General features: G+C 35.3%; 1 protein-coding gene across 1 annotated transcript in view; it reads right to left on the bottom strand.

Moving 5' to 3' along the window:
• Positions 1 to 13,586: 13,586 nt before the first annotated feature.
• The window catches only part of LOC130824934 (peptide-N4-(N-acetyl-beta-glucosaminyl)asparagine amidase A-like), a 10,945-nt gene continuing 8,150 nt past the window's right edge, over positions 13,587 to 16,381 (bottom strand). The window contains exons 3-4 of the mRNA XM_057689958.1: positions 14,135 to 14,399; positions 13,587 to 14,084 (exon numbers count right to left, since the gene is read on the bottom strand). Coding sequence (XP_057545941.1) covers positions 13,587 to 14,084; positions 14,135 to 14,399 — 763 coding nt within the window. The remainder of the gene's footprint in view (positions 14,085 to 14,134; positions 14,400 to 16,381) is intronic.

Raw genomic sequence — 16,381 nt, 5'->3', positions numbered from 1 at the left:
AATCATCACAAGCAAGAGAGAAAGTTCCCGATACAACCATCATCTCTAGAATTTCATCATTCATACTTCATATCTCCATAATGACTACTTATAATACAACTCATGAGTTGAATCAAATACTCAAAAATTTCATTATTTCTTGATACTACATCATTCAATTCTACTGATTTGTTAAATCATGTCATCATTCAAACCAGCATCATAATTATTATTTATAATAACACACATGAGAATGAGTCTCATAACAAGCTAAACAAACTATATATTTATCTATGCACGTGCAATGATAATCATTATGCATGAATATGTAATATATGCACCTATCCCATATCTACCCAAACTCTCACGAATGACTACTAACTTCAAGCAATTTCTACACGATTTTGAGAACACAAAGCGTCGAAAATAGGGACCACTGGCTCTGGTAACCACCTGTAACACCCCAGAATTTCCGACCCCTTAACGAAACCAAAACCGTAAAGGACGGGAGGAAATTCGGGTGTTACATAAAAGTCAAAGGGAAAGAATTTACATAAACATTAATTATTAACTTTAAAAAGCTAAGTGAGTGGAAATTTTGGCAGCATCTGCCTTAAAACTGGGCGTTTTTGTAGAAAAACAAAAGTTAATTAAAAAGCTAATCAAGTAAAAGCACTAACGGTCTATCAAAACTATGTCACGGCGGAATGATTCGTCGCCGGCCTCTCAAATCAACATGCTAAACATGGATCGTGGTTCCAGTGTCGACGTTTGCGTTTTTAAAAAAAAATGACTTAACTCCTTAAAGCCATACAGAATTATAAACTACAGCGGAATACAAATATACGAGGGAGGAAACAAGGCCTCGTAACAAAACATATACAACCAAAGTTTACAAAAGATAACAAGAGCTACATAATCGAAAGATGGCGGCATGACACAGGTTATGCTTCGCCCTCATCACTCTCCCCAAATGCAATGCAATGCAAAAGAAGCTCCAATACCTGCTATGCCAGTCTATAATCCTCCTGCTGCTCGACATTAGACCAAAGGCCAATGCGTCATAGCAAAACAATCATAGAATGTCATCAACAATCAAACATAAACACAAACACGTACACGTCAATAACTAACATCAAATATTATAAGACCAACTACTAGATAGAATTATATCATAAATCAACATAAGATGATTTCATAAAACGCAAGCACAGATAGTAACCGTTTATCGGCCACTTATACTTCTTAATTTCATTACGCGCCTTCCAACTCGAACCATGTGCTCTTAGGTAGAATGCAGGTCTTCGCGCTCCTCCTTTCAAACATAAACTCTTGCAAAACACGCATAGTTCAACTCGACCAAGGCATTAACAGAATACCTAACGCACGACCTTTTAGAGCTTATCTATCTTAGGGTAAGTGTGACCATAGTCTGTAATACCCTTGAGGTAACTCAACTTAGGCACACTTCTCAGTAGCATAAACTATTCTATCAATAAGTAGATGTTCTATCAAAGAGTAAATATTCTACCAAAGAGTAAACGTTCTATCAACGCGTAAGCTTTCTACCAAAGAATGAACCTACTATCAATAAATAACTTTCGATCAATGAATAAATTTTCTATCACTGAATAGTTTCCTATCAGTGGATCTTTTCTCTACTTCCTGGCATAGTGACACGGCCAAGGGCGTTATCGGCCATCCGGCGCCCATTGGCAAAGTACGAGCTCATGCCCCTTCCAACTGACCCTCTCGGGTCCTACCTTCGGGAAAAACCTAACACACTGGGGTACTAAACTAGTAAAGAGGCCACCATATTGGGGTTTGCAAGGCCCGCATGGTATCACCTCGGTCAAGGGACGGTATCGGCCATCCGGCGCCCAGTGACCTAAGCATGCTCATACCCCCCTTATGGTGGTCCCGTCGAACCTCACCTAGGGGACTAATAAAACAACCGGACATAATCCAGTTAAGTCACGCCAGCTAATCATAATATAGTACCTTATCAGATGGGAATAACTTCCACTCTCAACTATTAATGAGCGCCCTGGGATAGCAGCGCGCCAAAACCCACTGAGCCACTCAATAGAATATGAAATTCACCTATAAAGGAGTCATTCTAACTCCAACTAGGCATAATCTAATTCTTAAATAAATAAGGGCGAGGGTGGTCCCCGCCTCCTACTAACACTTTCATTCTCTATAACAATTCTAAGCGCAAGGATTTCATAGTCGATAGCTTTTCGTATAAGGCGTACTCACTAGTATCTCATAGTTTTGATGTAGTGCATATTATTACAATAAACAATAATGTCGTAAATAAAATTGCATATAAGGGTTCGTTACTGCGTGTACGTACCTGTAATCGTCACTGCACGATCAAAAGTCACAAAATCACCCAACTAAGGCTCTACTTTCCTCTTACGAAATGAGCACCTATATAAGTTATGAGTAGAACTAATAAGTTCCCTTAACTACTTTGTCATACCAGCTAAAAGCCAGAGTAACCACAATCGTCCATTCACGACAAGATTTCAATTACTTCTAACACGTACGCATCTCATTCAACACCAAGCATAATCGTCAATTCGACAATAACACAAGTTTTTCCATCGACAAAGAATAAAAGGATTAGTTCAAGTGTTTCATTACACCAGCTAACTTTGAGTTATAACGATTCACATTATCTTGAAATAAAACGACGATTCAGACTTAAGTCTCACAATGTTAGTGTAGAGCTAATATGACGACAAGAACGAATCTTAAGGTTATCGCATAGCATTATCATTTATTACATTCTCCAAGGTTGAGCTAAAATCAAGACATCATAAAAGTAACTTCAATAATTCTTAACAGTTGACGCTATACGCTATGTTCATGGCTCATCACAATTATGTGTTTATGATTTCATAACAACCCAATGAGGTATTAGTAACTCTAACAATTAAGTCACTAAAAATTAGCAACTACTACTCTCAATTAACAACCAAAACCATTTTTATAGTCAACTATAATCAAAATCATTACTAATTACCACAACGATAATCAACCAAGTCTTAAAATAATTTATAAGGCTATTCGATTAATCACCACACCACCAAAGTAGCATACACCACACACACTACTAGAAATCTCATTTCTAAATCAAACTCTAATTATTTCATGTTCAAAGATAACACTATTTCTGTTACCTATGATAGGATTAAACCATACTAATATACAATCAACACAAATCCCATAATTTCTAATCACACTTCAAACCTTAAATCATGAATATGTTCAATTCATCAATTAAACTCTTAACCACAAAAGAATTCAATGAAAAATAATACAAAATTCAACACTTTTCATCCACATTTGAAAAACCCAATTCATAAGTACATTCTAATCATCAATCCAATTCTCACCCATAACAAGATTCAATAACAATCATACAAATTTCAACACTTTCCTCACAAACTTTATAAATTTCAATTGGAACAAGAAGGAATCAAATGGGGGAAGAGGAGGATGAACCTCGTGGAGGTGGCGCCACAGTCCAGAACCGGCTGGAAAAAGCCCCAAAATGGGCCAGCAGCTGGCAGTTGATTTCTGCGAGCGAGGAGGGAAAACGGGTGCTGGTGGTGGTGTTCTTGTGAGACGTGCAGCAGCTGGTGGCAGCCTAGCTGTTCACTGGTGGCGCAAGGGGAGAAGAGAGGTTGCTGGTGTCTCTGTGGCTACTGGGCTGCTGTGCGGGAAGGGGAAAATGCGGGAGTGAGGGAGGAAGGAAGAAGAAGAGAAAGAAGGAGGAGAAGGGGAAGGGAGCGACGGCTTGGTCAATGAGCATTAGGGTTTCACGGTTTTTATACTCATTATTATTATTATTATCTTTTTTTTTTTTTTGGATTTATTTTCTTGCGAGACCAACTAAGAAACTCACCTTCGTGGGCTCACACATTTTAATAAATAATCATTTTGATTCGAACCTCTTTATTTAAGATATCGTAACTATATTTTTAATATATATATATATATATATAAGTTAACATTTACATTCATGTATGCAAGAAATTTATTAAACTAATTCAGAAATAATTTAATATAATTGTAAAATCTTTAAAAGTTATTAAAATATTAAATAATTTCATTATTAAAATCTCGGGGTGTTACAACATGTCTGGCAAGTGTAACACAATAGCATTATGAACAATACGCGCTCAGCATTGGTGAGCCGTTTAATCATGTACATAACATTTGCTGTGGCATATGTACCCGCCATTTAGGCTAAAACATTTTTGTATATAATATATATCTTGTAATTTCAATAGCATTTAAAAGTCAAAAGTATCAACTTTTTCCATATGATAAACATCTTTTAATTGCAACATTGCAAAACGTACTTTATTTTCAACTTAGCAAAATCAAATCATAATATTTCCCACATGGATAAAACATGCTTAGCATAATCATATCATCAAACATAACCTTTGTATTATATTGGGGCATCACTAGCATGTATGAAAATGCATCGTAACAAAAAGTGACTAAAGTTCAATACGATTTTTCAAGGAAACCACTAAAATGTTTCGTTTCAATCCTTCTTAAAGTAAATATAACTTGGAAGGGTTTTGAAATTCATTCAAAACAACTAGAATATAGTTCATAAGTCTATAAAATCATTATGACAGAAGATTTCATAAAACACTATTTTCTTAAATACGAAATAGTTTTACGGGTAATAAAATCGATAATTGATTTACTAAATACATATTAATTCTCCAACAAGGCCCAAATTAATCAAGTCATTATAATACCTTATTTAAAATGAATTTAAGGTTGTCCTATCAAATTATAATTGGTTATGCGAATTAACGATCTTACGATTATTTTCGATAATTTAAGTATTTACCGTTATTTAAATGGTGTCTTAAATCCGTAAAATTTATAAACCATCTAATTTAAACTGATTTTATACTATGAGGCAGTAGGTTATTAATATAATTATAAATTTTTGATATAAGTCTATTTTTACCCAAATTTAATTAACAATATTACACCTTTTAATAAATAAACATTTTCTATTAATTTGATAAATTATTAGTAAATAATTAATAATTAGCTTAATAAAATATACCAATGTTTCAGAAGTCATATAACATGTTTATTAGACCATCTAAACTTATAAAAGTGATGTATAATGTTTTATTATTTTGTATAGATATTTTATCGATAAATAGAATAAAATAGGTTTAAAATTATTTGAGTCTAAATATAATATTATAAAAATTCTATGATGATCCAGAAGCTTTTTTAAGGGGTATAAAATTTTAAATAACCATTAAAAATCATGTGGGGTATTTTTTTATAGTTATTATCGTTATTTTACCGATAAAACGAATAAAATTAATTTAAGTCCATAAATGGTCACAAAAATCCATATAAATTTTTAAACATGTATCTACTGTTTATATAAGTGTCTCATAAGATTTTCATGTTCAAAAGACGTCATTTAGTATTTATTTTATATTTTTTACCGTTTTCTAACTTATCGATTATTAATAACCGAGTAAAAATTATTAAGGTCCTTAAACGTCAACAAAATCTTCCCAAACTTTAGTTACTGTCCATATGAGTATGTGATAATAATTTCAAATCTATATGTCTTTATTTGGTAATTATTTTATATTTTACTATCTTACAATTTACCGATACATAATTTAACGATTACTCAAAAATCGTGAAAAATTCCAAACTAAATATATTCTGGCCAAATCTTTTTGGGGACATTGTAATATGGTTTTATTAATTAGTTTTGATGATCAAGAGTTTATCTAATACCATGTTTTATAATAAGAGTATTTAACACCTTAATATTCATTAAAATATCAATTTAACGAATAATTTCAACAAAAAGTATCTAAGAGATTTTCTTAACATATAGCTATTGGAAATTTCTTTTAAAATGTATTTCAAATATTTTTAAAATTCATATAATCATTTCCATCACAATAACTTTCACAAAGTAGTATTAAACATGACTTTAAACTTACAACAATTTATAAAATCAACATGCATGATGCCCACAATAATAATACATGTAATAAATTATTCATACTCAAAATTATTATTTTGACATCATTTTTCAAAATTTAAGAACTTCTATTTGGGAATTTATAAGTTTGTAAAAATACATTTTCTTAGTTTCCAACTTTTATAGATTTATACAAGTGATGATTTTTCCTCTTTTTAGTTATAATATATATCTTTATAACATAATTGATTTATGAGAAAGATTTCTTACAAAAATCATTTTTATATGTACTTGTTGTAGTATAAGTTGTAAAAACAATGTTTGTAAACTTGAATTTATAATGCCTTATAAGAATGCTCAAAAGTGATATGCATGAAGTATAATAAAATGAATAATATTTTTATGAAGTTTTAATTTCATAAACTTCATATAAATAGTCTTTTTGTAAGTGTTTTTGTAAGGAAATGCAAGTGTTTTTGTAAGGAAATGAAAGTGTTTTTGTTGGAGGTAATTAGAGATGGCCTTGTATGTGTTTATATAATTACCTTGAGGAGTATATGATGATTTTATTAATTTTGAAAGTAGCTATTATGCTCTAACATGGGTGTTTTTCAAGTGGTTTTAGTGAGATTTTGAAGTAGAAAACATGTAGGACTTGTAGAGGTATTTGAGAGAAGTCGTTTGAATGAATTTGTAAGTGTACACTAGAGGATAAAAACGTATCTTCTGCGTGTCATTTGCTGCGATATTCCTTAAACACAGCATTAAATAGAAAAAAAAGAGCAAAAAAAATATATAATACAATGCTGCAGTTCACCTGATGCCTGCAGCATATAAGCACTTATATGCTGCGGTTTTAATAAGCCCGAAGCATATAAGCCCTTATATGCTGCGGTATTTGCTAGCCCGCAGCAAATAGTCAGTCCCAAAATTTAAAACCCGCGTTTCAACGTTCAATTGCTTAAAACCCTCAAATAACTGTTGTATTCCTTAAACCCACGACGACGATTGTCTTCTTCTTCAAGCTCTTCAATTTTAGAAAATTTCTTCAAAAACCCACAAAAAATCTCTTCGAGTTCTTCAAGTTCTTCAAAAACTACGACTCTACTGTGTTTTCTCTTCATTTAGTTCATCATTTTCCAAACCCCACGACTCTGTTTAAGTTCTTCAAGTTACTGTGTTGTTGAAATTTGTTGCTTCAATAACCACCCATTGCAAGAATTTCCTTCTCCATCTTTGTTTAAGTTCTTCAACCCACCATTGTTGCTTTTCCTTCAAAAGCCACGAAATTAGGGCTACTCTTGTTCTTTTCAAGGTATAAATTTTTCAATCTTTATTTAAGTTCTTCAAAAATAGCTTCATTGTATTTTAATAAGGATTTAGTCTTTTTTTATACTAATTTTGATTTTGTTTTTCATTGTAGGTTACATAATCTTATTGTAGAAACAAAATTATCATATCTCATTACCAAGGTATGTATTTTATATTTGAATGTGAATAATTTACTTATGTATGTACTTGAATATTTGAATGTGAATAATTTTAATTAATTAGGATTTTTAGAGTAGATTGAATGTGAATAATTTACTTATGTATATATGTAGTTGTATATGGGAATGTGAATAATTTATTTATGTATGTAGTTGTATATTATTAGTTTCTTATTATTTTGATTTATGTGTATTTGATTAAAGAAAATGGCGTTTTTTTTGGTTATATATGTTTTGTCATTAAAATATGTTAAATAGGGTTAATTTGGGTTAATTATATATGTTAAAAGTTATGTATTAATTTTGTTTTGAATTAATTAATCACACTAATTAGGATGACAAAAGATCGTTCTTGGATGTGTGGAAACATTGAATCGTCAGAATTTATTGATGGCGTATTAGAATTTTGTAGTACTGAAGTTAAACATCAAGTTAGGACAAGCTAGGGGAGTTGGTTTTTATTGCCCATGTGTCACTTGTGGCAATGTATCAAAGGTAGATAGTATTGATATCCTTAGAAAGCACATACTTCGACGTGGGTTTAGGCCTCAATATCATGTTTGGGTTTGGCATGGTGAGGAGGGAGTTTACAAAGAGAAAAGTGTTGTTGAGGATGTCAATAATGTGGTTGATGTCAATGAGGATGTAGTAGATCATGTTGATGGGTGTGAGATAGATGAAGAGAATGTCGATGAGGATGTGGATCGTGTTGATGAGATGATGGAGGGAGTCGAGGATGAGTTAGGAAAACGTCCTCGTGTTTTTGACTTGTTGACAGAGGCTTTTCAAAAGCCTTTGTACCCTGGATGTACAAAGTTCACCAAACTAACAACAGTGTTGACAATTTTCAACTTAAGTCAAAGTTCAATTGGAGTGACGCTAGTTTCACAATGTTATTAGAAGCGTTAGGTGAGATGCTTCCTGAGGGAAATGAACTTCCAAAGTCGACATATTATGCCAAAATGCTCATGTGTCCTTTCGGCTTAGAGTACCAGAAGATTCATGCGTGTCCGAATGATTGTGTGTTGTATCGGAATGAAAACAATAAGTTAGAAGAGTGCCCTAGGTGTGGGTTATCGCGCTACAAGCGTAAAGGGGCTCGGGATGCTAAAGGGCCCCCGGCTAAGGTATTGTGGTATCTTCCAATAATACCTAGATTCAAGCGCTTGTTTTTCTATAAAGAAAGATGCGTTAAATTTGAGGTGGCATGCAGATAGGGTGAAGAAAGGTCACTTGCTCACACATCCATCTGATTCTCCGGAGTGGAAGAGTATTGATAGGTTGCATAAAACTTTTGGGGATGAGGTTCATAATTTAAGGCTTGGACTGTGTACGGATTGAATGAACCCATTTGGCAATCTTAGTTCTCAACATAGTACTTGGCCGGTACTATTAGTGATCTATAATTTTCCTCCTTGGTTGTGTATAAAGTGTAAATACATTATGCTCTCGTTTCTTATCTCGAGTCCTAAACAACCTGGCAATGACATAGATGTATATCTAACACCTCTCGTAGAGGATTTGAGAAAGATGTGGGATGAAGGCGTTTCCGTGTTTGATGCATATGCTAATGAGGAGTTCCCCTTGCGTGCAATGCTTTTATGCACTATTAATGATTTTCCGGCATATGGTAACTTATCGAGGTATAAGACCAAAGGGAATAAAGCATGCCCAATATGTATCGATGACATGGAATCCACGTGGATTCCTAAGTGCAAACACGTATTCATGCACCATCGAAAGTTCCTCCCACGAGATTACCAATATCGTAAGAAGAAGAAGATGTTCAACGGAGAGGTTAAGGACCGTGTAGCTCGTCGACCGTTGACCGGTTATGAGGTTTATGAACAGGTTAAGGGAGTTGAGAATGTATTTGGTAAAACAGGGTAAGTGCAAGGGGTTGAAGACCGATTATGAAAAAAAGAATCAATCTTTTGGAAGCTTCCATATTAGAGAAATCTACAAGTTAGGCATTGTGTTGACGTTATGCATATAGACAAGTTAGGCATTGGAGGGAGTCGAGGATGAGTTAGGAAAACGTCCTCGTGTTTTTGACTTGTTGACAGAGGCTTTTCAAAAGCCTTTGTACCCTGGATGTACAAAGTTCACCAAACTAACAACAGTGTTGACAATTTTCAACATTAAGTCAAAGTTCAATTGGAGTGACGCTAGTTTCACAATGTTATTAGAAGCGTTAGGTGAGATGCTTCCTGAGGGAAATGAACTTCCAAAGTCTACATATTATGCCAAAATGCTCATGTGTCCTTTCGGCTTAGAGTACCAGAAGATTCATGCGTGTCCGAATGATTGTGTGTTGTATCGGAATGAAAATAATAAGTTAGAAGAGTGTCCTAGGTGTGGGTTATCGCGCTACAAGCGTAAAGGGGCTCGGGATGCTAAAGGGCCCCCGGCTAAGGTATTGTGGTATCTTCCAATAATAACTAGATTCAAGCGCTTGTTTTCTATAAAGAAAGATGCGTTAAATTTGAGGTGGCATGCAGATAGGGTGAAGAAAGGTCACTTGCTCACACATCCATCTGATTCTCCGGAGTGGAAGAGTATTGATAGGTTGCATAAAACTTTTGGGGATGAGGTTCATAATTTAAGGCTTGGACTGTGTACGGATTGAATGAACCCATTCGGCAATCTTAGTTCTCAACATAGTACTTGGCCGGTACTATTAGTGATCTATAATTTTCCTCCTTGGTTGTGTATAAAGTGTAAATACATTATGCTCTCGTTTCTTATCTCGAGTCCTAAACAACCTGGAAATGACATAGATGTATATCTAACACCTCTCGTAGAGGATTTGAGAAAGATGTGGGATGAAGGCGTTTCCGTGTTTGATGCATATGCTAATGAGGAGTTCCCCTTGCGTGCAATGCTTTTATGCACTATTAATGATTTTCCGGCATATGGTAACTTATCGAGGTATAAGAACAAAGGGAATAAAGCATGCCCAATATGTATCGATGACATGGAATCCACGTGGATTCCTAAGTGCAAACACGTATTCATGCACCATCGAAAGTTTCTCCCACGAGATTACCAATATCGTAAGAAGAAGAAGATGTTCAACGGAGAGGTTAAGGACCGTGTAGCTCGTCGACCGTTGACCGGTTATGAGGTTTATGAACAGGTTAAGGGAGTTGAGAATGTATTTGGTAAAACAGGGTAAGTGCAAGGGGTTGAAGACCGATTATGGAAAAAAGAATCAATCTTTTGGAAGCTTCCATATTAGAGAAATCTACAAGTTAGGCATTGTGTTGACGTTATGCATATAGAGAAAAATGTATGCCATGCCATACTCGGGACTCTCATGAACATTCCGAATAAGTCAAAGGATGTTAGGGCCGTGCGAGATTGGTTTGAATGTAAGGGTCTTCATCCGGAGTTGTGGGCACATGTTAAGGTGAGTAAGAAAAGAAATAGAGCTGATGAAGTTGGTGGCAGTAAAAAGCGAAAGGGTGGTAAGAAGAAGATGAGTAATGACAAAGTTTATTTTCCTCCAACTTGCTACACATTGTCCAAAGAAGAGAAGTGAGGATTTTGTAATTCTTTGTATGGCATTAAGGTTCCGTCGGGTACTCATCCAACATGAAGAGATTTGTGACCCTAAATAGTGAGCTGAAGTTGGGAAGCATGAAATCTCACGATTTCCATATAATGATGCAAGTGTTCTTACCAATTGCAATCCGTGGAATACTGCCAAAACATGTGAGATATGCTATTATCGAGGTATGTTCGTTCTTCAACGCAATTTTTAGTAAAGTTCTTGATCTCAAACTTGATGCTCTTCAACTCGACGTGATTACAACTTTATGCAAGTTGGAGATGTATTTTCCACCTTCTTTCTTTTACATAATGGTTCATCTTATTGTCCATGTCATTCGTGAGATCAAGCTTTTGGGTCCAGTTTTTTTAAGGTGGTGTTATCCTTTTGAAAGACACATGGGTGTTTTACAAAACAAAGTGAGGAATCCAGCACAACCCGAGGGGAGTATGATTCAAGGCACTGTGAGCGATGAGATTAGTAACTTTATAGCCAAGTATTTAGCCATGGCAAACCCTATTAGACTTCCCACGTCTTGACATGAAGGAAGGATTGAGAGAAAAGGAATAATTGGCTCCAAATCGATCACACCTCCTCAAGATAGTCTTCTATAAGCACACTTGTATGTGTTGCATCATATTCCTGAATTCCATCCTTTTTTGAGTGAGCATTTAGATATATTGTGCGCAAAATATCCTTGTAAAGGGGATAGGGGATTGATGCAGTTGCATAACAAGACGTTTATTGATTGGTTTCATAATCGAGTAATAAGTGAAGAACTCAAGGGTATATCAGAAATTGTTAAGTGGTTAGCTTTTGGTCCTCGTGATGATTTCAACAAATATGAGGGTTACGATGTCAATGGCTTAACATTTTGGATTGAGGGTCAAGATAAGAAGTCATCTTATCTATAGAATAGTGGGGTTGCTATTTTGGTGTCATCTACATTTTAAGCGGGTGCCAAGGATCAAGCGTCGGTTGATGCTAAATTGGTATACTACGGGCGCGTACATGAAATATGGGAGCTTGACTACTCTACTTTCACTATCGGTCTTTTCAAATGTAAGTGGGTAGATAATAATCGACGATGCATAAAAAATTACGACCCTTGTGGATTCACTCTTGTAGACTTAGTTCGTTTGCGTGATAGTGAGGAGCCATTCATACTAGCCACATAAGCCAAGCAAGTATTCTACATTGTAGACCTGTCTGATAAAAAATGGTCTATTGTTGTACCGGGAAAAGAAGCATCCGTGGTATAGGTGATGTTGAGGATGAGGAAGAATATGAAGCTTTTGAAGACTCCCCGCCCTTTATCAATCCAAAATCTGGATCAAGATGATGTAGATGTTGGTTATATGCGTGTAGATCACACGGAAGGAATACATTTGAATTAAGTGATTCACAAGGTATGAATTTTAAGGTTTTTAAAGCTTTTTTTGGCACTTTCGTGTATAAAGTAGATCATACTTGGTTTGTTTTGCATGAAACTTTGCACACAACACTATTTGGTATATATTATTGTGTTGAAGTGGTTAGAATTGTAAATCATAGTTATATTCTTAATATTACTTGGTAAGTTGCGATTTTAAGGTGTTTTAAAGCTTTTTTTGGCACTTTCGCGCATAAAGTAGCTCAAACTTGGTTTGTTTTGCATGAAACATTGCACACAACACTATTTTGTATATATTATTGTGTTGAAGTGGTTAGAATTGAAAGTCATAGTCATATTCCTAATATTACTTGGTAAGTTGCGATTTAAAGGTTTTTCAAGCTTTTTTGGCACTTTCGCACACAACACTATTTTGTTAGAATTGAATTTATGTTCCTATGTTCTAATATATTTCTATTCATACTCTTTCAGGTACTGATATACAATGCATCTTTTCAGAGACGAAATTGTCCCCGAGATTGAGACCTCGGATAATGAGCATCATAGTTATGACACTGAAGAAGACCAAATTGTTAGATACGAGCGTATGGCTGAAGACACTCCTCCACTTAACAATGATTATGACACTGAAGACGCCCCACTAACGGATGCTTTCACTACCACTAAGAAAAGAAAAGGGCGAGGTCCTACAAAAAACCTCAAAGTCACAGAACCCATGCATTTGGAATATAATGCATTGGGTCAAACCTGTGGAAAATGGCGTAGGCAATATGGAAAAACAAGTGGACCTATATGTCCGCAAGATTTCCATATTTTACGCATGGAACGAGGTTCCAAAGGTTTTGAAGAACTCTCTATAGAATAATACTGTGGTAAGAAACTACTATTTTTATTCATTTAGTTTCATTTTAAAATTAATTTAAGGGATATTATCAATGGTACCCTTGTACTATAGCAAAATAACAATGGTACCCCAGTGTATTTCAATGGTACCCCCCAAGTATATGCTAATTACAACCGTGACACTATTAATGATTTTTCCGTTAAATGTCCGTTAAATTTTGAATTTAACTTAACTATGGTTAGTTTCTTCTTCTTCCCTTTTCCCTTTCCTCTTCTTGCTCTCCTTCCATGGCTGCTTCATCTCAAGTCCGACAATGATCAACCCGAATATGCAGAAAAGAGCGAATTCGTAACACAAAACCCGAATCTGTGTGGGTTTCCATCCAACAATTTACCCAAAAACGGAGTAATTTCGATGTCGTAAGAGGGTAAATCAAATGATCCAATGGCAATAATTGGTCTCCAAAGAAGGGGATTAATTCCACCAGTAAAAATCACAGTAAATGGCCAAACAACTCCTACTAAATCATCATCTAACTTCACTAAAACCTCCCTAAAAGGACCATTTCCAGGCAAACTCAAATTAGCCATTAAATAATCATTATCAAGATTTGTATACCAAAATTCATCATTTTCATGAAATGAAACATAAATTTCTAATACAGTTCTATAAACATTCTTAGGGATTACCAATTCCTTCATTTTAAAATCAGTAGAATTATGAATTTCAAACCATAACCCATCATTTAATGGTAAATTTCTGGAAATGGGTAGTTTTAAATCTGCTGAATTTCCATATAAATCAACCAAATTCCCCTTTTTTGATCAAAATTCTCAAATGGGTAGTAATGAAAAGTGACGTTAACATGATAAACACCAGTATAAGTTTTATTAACAATATTTCCCATATAAACTGAAAGATTTAAATTAGATTTCATAAGAAGAGATGAATATTTAGTTACATCCTTACGAACATTCCAGAAGATTCTAGAATGAGTAGGCTCAGCAGTACAACTACGATGAAGTTCAACCCCTTCAACCCAAATCCCAAATATGCGATCATACTGACGGTTAGTGGTTTTTGTGGGTCCTACCTTTGGAACATCGTGTTTCTCCTTCTCCTGGTTCAGCCTTTTTTAAGCTTTTATTTCTGTCTAAATTCAATTCATGCCATCAACAATGTTTTCTCTGGCGACGGAAAATCAATTCGCTCTTTTTTGCATATTCGGGTTGATCATTGTCGGACTTGAGATGAAGCAGCCATGAAAGGAGAGCAGGAAAAGGAAAGGGAAAAAGGAAGAAGAAGAAACTAACCATAGTTAGGTTAAATTCAAAATTTAACGGACATTTAATGGAAAATCATTAATAATGTCACGGTTATAATTAGCATATACTTGGGGGGTACCATTGAAATACACTAGGGTACCATTGTTATTTTGCTATAGTACAGGGGTAACATTGATAATATCCCTTAATTTAATTGACACTAATAAACATAATTTGTTTTGGTAGAATCTTTTTCACATCGAGAACGATGAGGAGAAAAAGAATGTGTTTCTTTCAGCTGTTGCTGAAAGATTCAGAGATTTCAAATCCAAGCTAGTAACTGGCTGGATCACGAAGAAGCGTGCCCGTACGACCAAAAAGGTCAAAAAGGGAAAAGAAGATGGAGAGCAAGCACCTTCGAAGATGCCCTACGAAATATGGGGTCACATATCAAAAAATGAATGGGAGGCTTTTGTTGCCAAAAGAACAACTCCCATTGAAGTTGTAAGTATTCCATATTATATTATAGCTTTTGATTTGAATTTACTTCTTTTGATTCAATCATTAAACTAATATATTACATTTAATTTCTATTGATTAATTAGGAAAAGTATGGTAAAGCTTCTAAATCAGCAAGCAAAAGGAAGTTTTATCATCGCTTGGGCCAAAAAACGTACGATGAGGTTCGAAAAGAGTGGGTTTATGCCCCAATCAAAGTCCAGCCACGCCCTCATCTATGACTACCTCCGCATCCGTGAATACTCCTGCTGGAGATTGGGTGCGACATTGGTATTGCGGGCTTCATTCCCGAGATGCAAGTGGTATATTTACCATTACTGATCCGGGAACGAAGAAGGTTGCTGATACTGTTGGTGAGTTTTGAAATTATTAAGTATATTCTTGATTTGTTCTGTATTTTTTTGGCTTTGATTTACTTATACTAATTGTTATATATGTCACTTTTTATTTGAACAGATGGGCTGGAAGGAAAAAGAAGCTACGGGGGAGTTCACCCCAAGAGGCAATGTTGATGCATTGCATATGGTCTTAGGGAAAGACCATAGAGGGTGGGTAGTTGGAAAAGGAAGCATCCGAGTGGGGTTAAAGAAGGCATTCGACAAAGAGTGTGTTGCTACTCAATCCCGAACGATGCCACCTGATGAAGTAGCAACCCTCCGAGCAAAAAATTACGAAGGATATTCTCGCCAAAGTGGCACTTATGTTGCAGAAGATGGGAGCACCGATTGTTGACTTGGCAAACCTGATTGTCGAGGATCAGGAAAGTCAACATGGGGATACTAACGCTTCGGTCGAGCCAACACCCGAGCCCATTACTCCCGTAGCACCCCAGCCCATTACTACCCCTAAAGGGCAAAATCCCACACTGGAGACCATGAACTCCGTTGCTCAAAATCCGGAGCCAACTCCCGAGCCAGTGGTACAGGTACATGGTTTTTAAATATATAAGCACTTATTAATTTAAAATTGCAACGTGTTTTAATATTTTATTGTGATGCTTATTATATTAAACGACACAATTTTTCGGAGGCGACTTCTTGTTCTCTTTTGCTGCCTCAGTTAGGTGTTGTTAGTGATGGCGATTTAACTGAGGTTGCATATGGTGTGGCACAGCCAACCAAAGAAGGCCAAACAGTGCATTCGATGCCTGTTACAAGTGGCCACATCAGTGTGACAGTGGAAACTATTCTAAAGGGGTTTTAAGATTTCTCACTCTCGGTTCCAATGCCAGAATAGAGCCTTGAGAAACTATCAGACGCCCTAGGTAGTTTCGTCACATGGCCATATGCTTGGGTCCGATTCACTACCATGGTAAAAATCATTTATAT

The sequence above is a fragment of the Amaranthus tricolor genome, chromosome 10 (genome assembly GCF_026212465.1).
Source record: "Amaranthus tricolor cultivar Red isolate AtriRed21 chromosome 10, ASM2621246v1, whole genome shotgun sequence".
NCBI lineage: Eukaryota > Viridiplantae > Streptophyta > Magnoliopsida > Caryophyllales > Amaranthaceae > Amaranthus > Amaranthus tricolor.
Note: the sequence above shows the minus strand (reverse complement) of the source record. Positions and strands in the feature narration are given on the sequence as shown.